The sequence below is a fragment of the Panthera leo genome, chromosome B4 (assembly GCF_018350215.1).
Source record: "Panthera leo isolate Ple1 chromosome B4, P.leo_Ple1_pat1.1, whole genome shotgun sequence".
Classification (NCBI taxonomy): Eukaryota; Metazoa; Chordata; class Mammalia; order Carnivora; family Felidae; genus Panthera; species Panthera leo.
The window spans coordinates 46,465,180-46,478,005 of NC_056685.1; the positions used below are offsets into that span (position 1 = coordinate 46,465,180).

The window sequence follows — 12,826 nt, forward strand, 5'->3', positions numbered from 1 at the left end:
CACATCCTCTCTTAAGGTGGTCTTCTCATAGGACTTTCTTTTTTGGGATTTCAGGAATCACTTCCTCTCCTGTCTCTTTGTGCCTGGGAGTGGTAACAGTTCTAAGGGGTTGCACTATCCCTTGTGGTTTGTCTGTACCCAGACCACAACTTTGTAAACAGTCTCTTTATTAAACCTTACCACAACTTAACCTGATTGAGTGTGTGATATATGTCAACTACAGGAAAAAAAAAAAAAAAAAAAAAAAGTTGCATTTTCAGTGTAGGTACATGGGGGCTTCTGGTTTGTCCTACAGCATCCATTAAAGTGGATTCAAACTGTAGTCTGTAAACTGATACAGGAACTCTGGTTTGAGGCTGAGGATGCCCTAGTAGCTACTTTTTAATCATCCAGGCCCTGGAATAAACATCTAGGTATGTTTTAGGGAATGCTAAGCTGCCCTCTTCTCTGACATTATTAGAAAAAAACTTTCTGGGTCTTGTGTAATCTGTAGAAGCAATTTAGGAATAGATCTGTTTGCAGAGAGAAACTTCAGCCTAGAGGGTTGACTTTTGACTTTAATTGACTTTTATATGATTGAACTTTAATTACATTTTTTTTTTGTCTATGACTATTAGCCTTTGAAGTAAAAATTTTCCCTATCCCCTTTAGATTTGGAGACTTTTTTTTATTAAAAAAAAATTTTTTTTTTTTTTTAACGTCTATTTATTTTTGGGACAGAGAGAGACAGAGCATGAACAGGGGACGGGCAGAGAGAGAGGGAGACACAGAATCGGAAGCAGGCTCCAGGCTCTGAGCCATCAGCCCAGAGCCGAACGCGGGGCTCGAACTCACGGACCGCGAGATCGTGACCTGAGCTGAAGTCGGACGCTTAACCGACTAAGCCACCCAGGCGCCCCTGGAGACTTTTTTTTAGTTATTGTTTTACACAGATTGCTATATATCAGGACTCCTAATGGCAAGGCCATGGGTTTGGGCACAATGCAGGCTAGTCTGATTTTGTTACAGATGATGAAAACACTGGAGCTAACATATGGTACTTCTTGTATACTATGCACTGGTATAAGTGTATAACATGTTATGAACAAATTTATCTCTCAACATAATCCTATGGGGTAGACTAATATCCCTCTGTTCGCCATTTGCATATGGGGAAACAGACATAGGGAGTTTGAGGAACTTGGCAAAGTCCCATAGCTGGTAAATGGTAGAGCTGGGATCAAACTGTATAGCTGAGAGTCTCTGGAGTTCACATCCTTGACCCTCATGTCAAACTGCTGTGCCCATAACCCCAGCCAGTGGGTTCAAAGATCTGTGCCACTGAGCACAAGAAGGATTATGTTATTTATTTACTTATTTATTTATTCATTTGTGCATCCATTTATTCAACAACTATGAATTGAATACCTGCTGTGCACCTTACATAGAGCTGTGCCAGTCATATTGAAGCTAAACAAGATGAATGTGGTCTCTGCCTCAAGGAGCCACAGTCTGGTGGGGAACGGATAGCCCATTACCACCTGGAAAAAGATGATTCAGAGAATTGATCTGGAGTCTCAGAGGGTCCTTAAGGAGGAAGGACAGCACAGTATATTAATCACAGCAACCCTGGGAAGTCCGGAAGCTAACATATGTTACTGTAATTTGTCATGTGTATCAATGCTTCTGGCAACAGGGTCTGAAACAGTGAGCCACAGCTTGTCTCTTGTTTTTTGGTTGTATATTTAATTAGCAGTGCTGAGGAATAGGTACAGTGAAGCTCTAAAACTTAATTGCTTTGTCCATATTGGTTGTTGCTGGAAGTGGAAAGTGTTGAGATGAGTCAGCATCCCTATCTTGAAGGTGAATGTAAAACTGGCAAGAGAGAAAGTTGTTATTCTAATTGTTAATTAAGTGACGTAAAGGATTATTTACTAAAGAGATGAGCTACTCTGATCCCTTACCAGCTGTCCTTGAACATAGACATTAAGTTTTCCCAAGTATTCTTTCCTGACTGGGGCTATATCAGCTGATTCCATGGGAGTCTAGACCAGGAAGGCCTACTGATCATTGCTACATGTAATCTTCAGGATTTTATTTTTAAAATGTTTTATTTTTTCTGCTCTCAAGGAGCACTTGCTAGCAATGATTAGAACTCAGGTATTTCTTTCTTTTTTTTTTTTTTCCAAGTTTATTTATTTATTTTGAGAGAGAAAGAGAGAGCAGGGGAGGGGCGGAGAGAGGGGAAGAGAGAGAATCCCAAGGAGTCTCCACACTGTCAGCACAGAGCCCGATGTAGGGCTCAATCTCATAAACCGTGAGATCATGACCTGATCTGAAATCAAGAGTCAGAGGCTTTGCTGACTGAGCCACCCCGGCGTCTCAGAACTCAGGTATTTCTTTGCCCCTGCTCTGTGCATGTTCTAGCTCAGTCTGACTTTTCTGAGCATGCCTTACCCTCTTGATTGCTTTTGTTCTCCGCAGTGACTTTCCCATGTTCTAGATTTTGCTCCTGTCTTTTATTCAGCAAACGATTGGTTGCTGTGTGTGCTAGGTGCTTTGTGAGGCACTGAGGATACAGAAATAAATGTGACAGTCTTTATCCTTACGAGTGTTGCTATTTAGTGGGGGCTGAGGTGACGGACATGTAAACAAGCGTGTTGGGGGAGGTGCAACATGCACACAAGGTGGCCCGGATGAGGTCCACACCTCTTGTCTTACGTGAGAAGTGTGTTGGGCAGATATGAGAGGAACTCTGTTGTTGAGACTTGGAGCCAGAAATATGGGAAGGAGCAGAATACGCAGGTGTGAGGTGCTGCTTCGGCACCATTTACTTTTGGTTTTCTGGCCTCCTTCTCACCTGTACTGTTTATCTTCTGTGTCTCCTTTCTTTTCTTGTATCTCTCGAGTGCTTTTAGGTGTCTCAAGGCCAGCTGCTATCCTTGTGTGCCTTTCGGGGATGAATGGCAGCACACTCTGGTTGAGTCCCCTCCCCGAGGAGGCCCGAGATATTACATGTTTGGATCTGATACCGGGAAGCGTGGCTGAGACCATCTGCCTCGTGACAGGGACGCATAAGATGTTCAGTGCGTTCAATGCGACTTCAGGTAAAGATCATTTTCCACAAAAGCCTCTGTTCCAGTGAGTCACAGTCTCTGGTCAGAACAGTCTCGTGTGGAGGGGGCCTTACCACTGTCGCATGATGGAAAATCTGATTTTACTACTTGGGAAGGTGAGTATTAAGGTAGATAGAGAAAGGGTTTGAATAGATTGAGTAATAGATCCATGGTTAAACCTGTTTGGTGTTAGGTTGGGGCTAAACTGAATTGCCCAAACAGAAACTACCCTGAGGCTTTTGGTTTCTAGTTTTCCTGCTGTGTACAAAAGACAGCCAAGCTCTGTCTCTTGTATCTGATATATACAGGGTCCCTGTGTAAACTTGGCCATTAACCACCTCAGCAAAGGTCAGGGAAGAAACTAAGGTTTGTTGATGCATGTTGATTTGGCCTTTTGACTTCTTATTATACTCAGACATCCATGACACAAGGAGTGAAAGAGAATCAAATATAATGAAGGTCCCCGACACCACCATAAGTGTACTCGAGCGAAGCTGAATGAATGCATAGCAACCTTCCCAGTTTTAGAGGTTGGAGTTTGGTAGTGGGGTAACTTTGAGTGAAAAAAATTTAAATGTGAGTTAACTGCAGAAGTGAAGTCATTTTGAAAACCTCCTACAATTTCCCTGCTCATGTGAACATGTGGTAGCGGGAGGGAGACTTGGTCTGGCCGGCTGCCCCTGGATGTTTCCTTAGTAGTTGTAATAATCTCTTACAGATCAGTTTCTCTGCCCCAGACAAGTGGGCTCCTCTTTCTTGAAGAGATTTCAGCACTTCTATTTTATCTAAAAAATCTAGGCATGAAGTTATCACACAGGTTTATGAGTCAGACACTTGAGGATTTCAGCTTACACTCCCTGCTCTGTTTGTCCCCTGTAAGATAAAAACTAAAAAAGTAAGGAAGAGCTGCTGTCTGTCGTTTGCCCATTGGGTTTCTCTTTTCTGATCTGGGAGCATGGCGTCTGCCTTTTCCAGAGTCCGAAAGCTGTAAATTGTGATCAGCCTCTTTGCCCTCCCCTAGGGAAAGCCATTTGGACTTTAAACCCAAACTACTTATCCAACGGTACCCTGGCTGCCCCAGGGGTGGTGCTGCCAGACTTGGATGAAGATGGTGTTCGAGATCTTGTAGTCCTGGCCATTGGGGAATTGCAGGTATGCCCTGTATTAAATGGTCTGTGTTTCTCGTAGGAAATGTTCCAACTTTAGTCAGCTCCTGGTGTTGTTATTATAAATGCTGCTCGAAAGCTTTTTACGAGGGCTTGGGTTTAAGCAAATAGTCTTTGTGAGACTTAATGAATAAATTACGATCATGAACTCGTTTTCCCCGGCAGCCTCATTATGTTCCCATTGACTGTGACATGGTAGAGCTCTGGAGCCAAATAGGTCTGTGTTTCAATTCGTGCTCTGCTGTAGCTGTGTGGCCGTGGGCAAGCCATGGGATCCAGGTGGGCCCTGGACATGGGAAGGTTCTGTCTACTCACAGGATTGTTGTGAAAGTTGGAACTAATGTATTTAAGTGCCTAACGTAGTGCCTATTGGACCATGCGTTTGTGTTGTTAGTCATGTATACTTAATTTTTATTTTACATAAAACAATAAGATAGGCTGATAGTTCATGTACATAGAGCATGTTGTAAATTGAATAAGTAATAACAACAATGACCTAAGAAAGGATAGCTGTAACGCAGGCTATGATAATACAGACTTTGAGTCTAGTACGTTGGTCCTTAAATTACGCTTCTCAATTCTGCTTTATTGGAGCTGTGGGGTACTGGAACTAGTTATTCTGTGCACAGTTAAAATAACAGTAGTTTTCCCTCCTGATTCACAGGAAAGAATATGTTAATGAACAGATTTATCTCAACTTTAAGTTTTTACTCCTAAAGCTTTTCCTCAAGCTTGTGTCAGAGTTCCTCTAAGTCTTTTTCTCAGACTTCCTATGTGAGTTTGCCAGGAACAATTGGCAGATAACATTTGTGGAAAACTGTGGATGTAGATGATTTTGCTTTATTTGGTAGCATATGTTAATTTTTAGTAGACCTTGTGTTTGCTGCTGTGATTTTTGTAACGCATATGCGTAGAGTATAGTTATAAAATCTGCAAGTAAAATTATTTAGAATAGCGTGAAATCTATCAGTGTTTTATGGTTTTCTGCCAGGAGCACCAGAGACTAACTGAAAGTGCTTCACCAATCACAAGTGTTGAGGAGCACTGCTCTAGGACACCTGGTGATACTTTGTAAGATGAAAACAAAGAAGTTAGGTAAATTTCTGAAGGCTAGTTTGTTTTAAGGGTACTTTCTGTTAGTTTTTCTTCAGCTAGCCAGTTGGTCTCAAAGTAGATTGAACCCAAAACTCAACTATTGTTTACATAACCTTTTTTATTACAGTCATTGTGAATAAAGAGACCAGGGTGTAGGGAAATTTTTGAAGACTATGCCCATCAGGGAGTGATTATCTGAAGGTGCCAAAGTGGAAAGTATGGGGAGTTTCTTTTCAATGGAAGTATGGTTAGCAGAGGCATAGCAAGAAATTGAAAAAGTTTCTGTATCCTGGATAAGTTTAAAAATCTCGGCCTTAATACCCCTTTGGCTTATTAGCCAGAGGTGGTTGACAGGCTAGAGGTTCTGGCTTCTAAGGACCCTCCATAGTGAGGTGGCCTCTATTAGAGGAATTAGCTTCTTGTCTGCTCCAACTCTGTGCTTTTTTTTTTTTTTTTTTGTCTTAACCAAACAGCAAAAATGTGTATCGCCCAACTTGTGTCACAGAATTTACTTATTTACACATTCTGCCTGAAAAGTTGATAGATGGTTGATAGATGGTTGATAGATTAAAAAAATCTTAGTGAAGCAATGGGTTTACAGCAGTAGCCTCATCTTTCTACTGACCTCTCTTGACCATGATGCCAGCAACAAAGAACCTGGGAAACTTAAGCTGGTTTACTCTAAGCTACAGTATAGAAGGCTCTTTCTTCTTGAGGAATAGAACATACGAGGTCTATGACTTAGAGTGACTCTGTTCTTAGATCTGGGTTTAGAGTGAGGTGGGCTTGGGACAGTGGGACCTGGTTTGGGGTGAGAGGAACTGATCTGGTCTAGAACAGTTTGGATCTTCTAGGTGGGAAGGGACCTTAAAAGCCATGTGGTGAACCCTCTTCCATTGTGCTATAGTCTGATACGGTATTCTAGACACATTGGCATCCATACTCTCCATGAGTACTCAGGCTAATGGGAATATCACTGATTTGTAAGGCAGTTCATTTCATTTTTGGTCAAGAAAATTCTGTCACATTGGTGAGAATTCTGTTTTCTCATAGCTTCCACTCACTGTTCCAGCTTCAGCCCCACAAAGCTACTCTGAAAGAATCTAATCCTCTTTCTACATGCTTTCATGTAGGCCTATGAGCCCTTAGCCTCGTCCCACTACACCTGCTACTCTAAGGCTACCTCCAATTTCTTATACTGTACTCTGTACAAAATGAAGTCTAGACCCCTCTCTTTCTTGCTTTCTTTTCCTTTGCACTCCATTTTATCCATATCTCTTTTAAAATGTGGTACCCATATCTGAAAACAATATTCTATTTGTGATATAGCCAGTTTTACCAGCATAGGGAAATTATTACTTCTTTAGATATAGGCTTTATATTTCTATTAATGCAGCTGAAGATTGCGATAGCCTTTCTAAGATTTAGTTTTTGTTTATAATCCGTTAAAGCACCCACACCTTTTACTTAATCAACTCTTTAGTGGCCCCATTTCTTCTTTCAGATTTTGACCCATCTTCCAAGCCTAAGACTTCTTTGAATTTTGAGTTTGTCATATAGCATATTAGCTATCACTTTCAGTTCTGTGATAAGCTTGAGATAAACTATTCATTCAAGTCTTTGATGAGAATGATTAGTAGCAATGGGATAATGGCAGAGTGCTGTGACATCCCACCAAAAGTCTCCCTCTGGATTGGCATTGACTCTTACTCTAGGTGCACTGAAAACCATATCTTTTTATCTTGTCCAGAAGAATTCATGATGTTAAACTTCGTCAAAAGCTTTACTTAAGTCAGGATATCACTACAATCCTCATATTGTAGTGACCGGTGACTCTATTCCTAAAGAAAACCCTTTAGGGCAGGGTTGACAAACTGACCTGCAGGCCAGATTTGGCCCACTGCTTGTTTTTCTAAAGTTTTATTGGAGCACAGTCATGCCTCTTCATTTATTATTATCGATGGCTGTTCTCACACTATGGTGGTTGACTAGTTGCTACAGAAATCATCTGAGTTGCAAAACCTAAAATACCCACCTTTTGACTCTTCACAGGATAGGTTTGCTGATCTCTGCTTGAGGGTTGATAGTGGCCAGGCTAGACATGTAATGTTATGATGGGAGAGACTGCCCGTGTTGATTTTAGTTGGGACCAAATATTACTGGGGATTTCTGGGTATGAGAATAGAGACCCAGCAGTCAGCTGTCCTATACTTAGCTCTCGGCTAGAACTCTGTGCCTCAGAGGACTGTTAATCAGCAACAACCATGCTTCAGAGAAATTGCCTGAGCTACCATGAAGATGCTTTTTGCACATATCTAACAAGGAATGGGACATTGGCTTCATTTTCTTGCTTCCAGGGAAAAAAAGGGAAGCAGGTTTGGCTTTGTGCTGTGCAACGTTGGGAAGTGTTTCTGAACCCTTAGCTAATCAGAGCGCAGTGACTTCTGTAGAAGCTACTTGATTAGGAGATGATATGACATCTATTGACTCCCGTTTTTTTGCTTCTTCAGCCAGATCTGTGCTTTCTGCTGGTGTCTGGCCGGACAGGGAGTCCGGTGGGCCGACCTGTGAAGTACAACATCGTGGGCGTGGGGAATCTGATTGGTCCTCAGGTTTATGTCACCACAAACGGGGCTGTCTATATCCTTTTTGGCTTTGGTAAGAATTAAGTGTAGTTTCGCTGCTGTTCCCCATCTGTGTGTGTGTGTTAGGCCTCCCTTTTGAGACAATGAAAGCTCGGGAATTGCTGTCACCAGCCCTATTGCCACCTCCTGTCCCAGGGGCCTCTCACTCTCCCCCACCCATTGCGGGTTATTAACTCTGCTTTTCTCAGCTGCCTTCTCCAAAGACTGTGCAGCATCCACTTAATCACTTCTCCAGTCACTCCATGTTGGATATGTACTGGGTGGGCTATATTAGACCCATCTGATTCGGCTCTGTGTCTCTTGCTCAGATCCTCACCCTGGGAGAGTTCTAGTAAATTCAACTTCTCAGTGTTGGTTCTTCCTGTGGTGCTAGGAAATATCCAAGCTGTCGCCCTGCGGGACATTTTTGTTCAGGCCCAAAATCGAGACAGCTTACCACCTTCTCTGCAGATAGAAGAGCCAGAATGGGAGAAGCGAAGATCTATCAACCTGTCTGAGCTCATTGACATTTACAGGTAGGGCAGATGTCTGACTTTGTCACAGTGAGATCTGAGATCTCATGTGTTATGGAGTCTCCAAGTTTGGTTGGGCTGGTGAATAAGTGGGCAGAAGTTTGGGGGGAAACAGTGCTGCCCTTAATATACCATCTTCTGGTCTGGTGAGTTAGAAACTTTCTTTTCTTGGTAACATAATGTGTTGATAGCTGTGTGTTGGTGATCATGATTTGTGACCACTCTGCACATAGGTTGCAAAGAAGGATATTTGTTTAGGGTTCTGAGAGGGATAGGTGAGACTGGGAATCCTTCAGGTAGGGAGACAGATTTATTTAAAAGACCTGCTTGTAAAACTGTGCTGAAGCATCTGCCCTACTCTTCTTCTGTGTTTTTCTCTTAGTTAAAAACTCATTTTGGCAGAAGCAAGGCTAGCATCCATGAAATATTATTTTTTATTTTTGTTTATTTCTTAATCCAAAGCATGCCATTTTCCACATGGAGTGGATTTTACCCATTTAACCCCAGGCCTGGATGGTAATTGTCTTCATTCTTTTCTGTCAGAAGTTTCAAATCATTTTCTAGCATTTTCTCTGGCAGTATCACATTGTTTCAGTCAGTTTGGCAGTTGTTAAATAGAATCGTCCCAGTTGTCCAGACAGAAATAATTTGATGCAGTGTCAAGTGAGTTGCTGTCCAAGCTTAGTGACAGTTTCAGGCCTCCTGTCCAGGTTTCCATCCGCCTTCCTTGCCATTATCCTTGGCTCTGTTATCTTTCCCAGGGCGTCTAACATCAGAGATATGGCTCTGCAGCGCTTCTCCTGGGAGTTCCTTTTGAACTTGCATGAATTCTCTAGGGATGTTTGGTTTCTAAACTGAGATTCCCTGGAATGACAGAGTGCCCACCTGATGAGATAATGGTGGGAGATGAATACAAGAGTACCAAGACCAAAAGCCCAAGCTGGTGGGTTGGGAATCTCATCCCAGCTGGAGGCTAACTGTTGGGCTCTTGTTTAATTCAGTGATGGTGTCGAGCTACTCCAGATGGTGAAGGCACCTGATTCCAACTGCAGCAACCTCCTGATTACAGCCAGACAAGGCCTTGTCCTGCTGCGGGGGCAGAATCTGACACCTTCCTGGACATTGAGCCTGCAAGGCCTGCACAGGTTTGCAGCGTGTTCCTCTGTGTGTTTGCCGTTCTGATCCACTTTCCCATGTGTCAAAATTCCTCAGAACAATCGCTTGATATGTGGGGCAATGCAGGAGAAGAGAATTCCTTGTTTTCCTCTTCTTCTTATTCACCACTGATCACTGTGTTCTCATTTGCAGCCAGCCTACTCCTGGGTATTTCACTGATGATCAGACGTTGGACTTCCTTCTACAGATACAGGATGGAGTTGGGATGAAAAAGGTAAAACTTTGGGACTCAAATCAATTGAAACATATATAAGGTATATATGTTGTGTCCAGCCGTATGCTAGGCCCTGTGAGAAATAAAAAGAACCTAAAATTTGGTCCCTTCCTTCAGAGAACTCAAACTCTGGCTGATGGATAAAATGAAAACTCACAATTCGGTGCTACAATCTATAGCATTGGAAGCCTGTCTAGCTAACTTCCTTCCTGTACATGAGTTCCCACTTCTGGATTCTTTTTTTTCCTTTTTAAAAAAATTTTTTTGGAGGCGCCTGGGTGGCTCAGTCGGTTAAGCGGCCGACTTCGGCTCAGGTCACGATCTCACGGTCCGTGAGTTCGAGCCCCGCGTCGGGCTCTGTGCTGACAGCTCAGAGCCTGGAGCCTGTTTCAGATTCTGTGTCTCCCTCTCTCTGACCCTCCCCCGTTCATGCTCTGTCTCTCTCTGTCTCAAAAATAAATAAACGTTAAAAAAAAAATTAAAAAAAAATTTTTTTTTTAGTGTTTATTTGTTTTTGAGAGACAGAGACAGCGTAAGCAGGCAAGGGGCAGAGAGAGAGGGAGATACAGAATCTGAAGCAGGCTCCAGGCTCTGAGCTGTCAGCACAGAGCCTGAAGTGAGGCTCGAACTCACAAACCACGAGATAATGACCTGAGCCGAAGTCGGATGCTTAACTGACTGAGCCACCCAGGTGCTGCCCGCCTCCCCGCTGCCCTCCCCACCCCCCTTTCTGGATTCGTAACTCACAGTTAGGCAATAGGAACCTTCTGAAGTCTCTTGGTGGGGAAAGGCAGGCATAAATGAACTTAATACTTCAGTACATATCTTCCCAAGATTTCAGAGAAGGCAGGATATCTGGGGTGGTTGGGTTGTTATGAAAGACTTAACAAAGGAGGGAAAGATGATGAGCAGAACCTGGAAAGCTGAACCACATTTATATGAGGAAGGGTGGTTGGGAAGGCTTGTTAGGTTAGAAACACTGACACCAGTGGCCCAGAGAGAGAATGGTATGGCATGCTCCATAGGTCTTCCTGATTTTATGTGAGGTTGCATATTATGAGGTTATAATGGTTGGATAGACAGTTTTCATTCTTATTACAGGGAGAATTAGAGTTTTTAAAATTTCTTTTTTATAACTGACCAATCTTTTCAGTTTATCTTTACTGTAACATATATATTTATATATTATGCCCTGTTCCCTGTGAGCAAACACAACACTTAATCATCTCCTCTAATATCTGCCAAGTTCCATGCCAGATGCACAGATGATGTCTGTGGAGGCACAGCAGTAATGAAGACAAGGTCCTGGTTTTGTGTAGTTCATAGTCTTTGGGGTGCCTGTATGCACACAGCCCTACCACATCATGGTGGGTAGGTAAAGGAGGTCTGCCCAATGCCATGGGGACGTGGGGAGCAGATAGAGTGCAGGGAGTCAAGAGGTGCTTCATGTTGGTTGCAGGTGAGATGTTCAAATCATGAAAGCAGAGAAGTGGTTTGCTGGGTCGGTATATAAGGGTAGGCCAAGGGGCATTTCCTCCAGAGAGATCAGAGTGAGCTCAGCTGATGATGGGGAGCCCTGAAAAGCAAGGCTGCAGAATTTAGGTGATGTATTGGAGGCAGTAGGGTTATTTGGTCATGAGTGGAGGACAGAGCCGATGATGGAAGCATCACTTCAGGGAGCAGTTCCAGCAGTGCTGTCCAGGAAGGAAGCAATGTCTGGTTGTGTTTCAAAAAGATTTCAGGTAGAGATTGGAATTTTCATGGGCATTCCAGCGGGATTAAGGGAGAAGGGGATATGTTGCTTGCTTAAGAGCTGAGATGCTGAGGGTTTGGACCTGGAATTTAATCCTGGCTCCACTACTTGCTAGTGACCTTGGGTGAATTACATAATCTCACCCAACTGCAGATTCTACATCGCTTTATAAAGTGGGAGTATCACCTATCTTCATAGGGTTATTATGACAGCTAAATAATATGTGTGACTGGATAAAATTTTTTAGTGTGGTGTCTCAAGACTTTTCTCCTCAGACTGCCGGAGGGAATCTTGAACTGCTGGCTCAGGGGAGTTTGTCCCTCTGTGTGGTTCCAGGACCTTCCATGAGGCAGAGTCCGAGCACGGACAAAGAAGGGCAGGACCCAGAGGCTGGAAGAACAGGGAAGTGATTGTTGCCAGAGCTATAGTCCTTCCGTTTATGCAACAAAGACCCTTGAGGAGAAGGGCCATAAAGACAGGGGCTAGAGGTGGATGGGGAGTTTCTTGTGGATTTTGGCCGAGAAGAGGCTCTAAAACTGTGAGGTATGAGGTATTTGGGGTGAAAGGAGATAGCAGTGTGTCAGGGATGATGAGTTCAGGCCCCTTAATTGTCCTTCGAGAGACGCAGCTGAGGAGTAAATCTAAGTAAACTAAGTGAATCTCTTAGTTTATGTGTTCATCTGTTTAGATGTGCTCTTTTGAATTTGAGACCACCCTGGGGCTGAGCTACATGTGTCGTCACATCATCAAACCCAGAAAGCTTTTAGCACAGCCCGTAGGACTTGCGTCCACTTAGTCATTGTTCCCTAAAGTGGTGGCTGCAGTGGCGGGAGGGAAGGAGCGGGAGGAGGTGCTCCCCTCCAAGGGCCGCTCTCTGTCGGAGCACTGTCACAGACCCTGAACAATCTGAGTCTCTTCCTGTCCCGGGCCTCCACCCTCTCACCCTGAGAATGAGAGGTGGATCAGATGATTAATATCTCCTTCCCACTGGAGAATTCTACAATCCTTTAAACTCTACAAAATGGAGACAACGGCTGCTGAAAAGTGGGGCTTGGTCCCTAGGCCTTATATAATGCTCTCCGAACACCCAGTTTGTTCACATGTAATAAGCTCAACCTGTTAATACATGTGTTATTTGGATCTCTGCGGGTTTTCTTTGCTCTGTGTGTT

General features: G+C 43.4%; 1 protein-coding gene across 1 annotated transcript in view; it reads left to right on the forward strand.

Annotated features, from left to right (window-relative positions):
* FAM234B (family with sequence similarity 234 member B) overlaps positions 1-12,826 on the forward strand; it is a 35,575-nt gene that overhangs the window by 15,194 nt on the left and 7,555 nt on the right. Inside the window, exons 4-9 of the mRNA XM_042945851.1 lie at positions 2,898-3,086; positions 4,117-4,247; positions 7,867-8,014; positions 8,375-8,516; positions 9,515-9,658; positions 9,822-9,903. Coding sequence (XP_042801785.1) covers positions 2,898-3,086; positions 4,117-4,247; positions 7,867-8,014; positions 8,375-8,516; positions 9,515-9,658; positions 9,822-9,903 — 836 coding nt within the window. The remainder of the gene's footprint in view (positions 1-2,897; positions 3,087-4,116; positions 4,248-7,866; positions 8,015-8,374; positions 8,517-9,514; positions 9,659-9,821; positions 9,904-12,826) is intronic.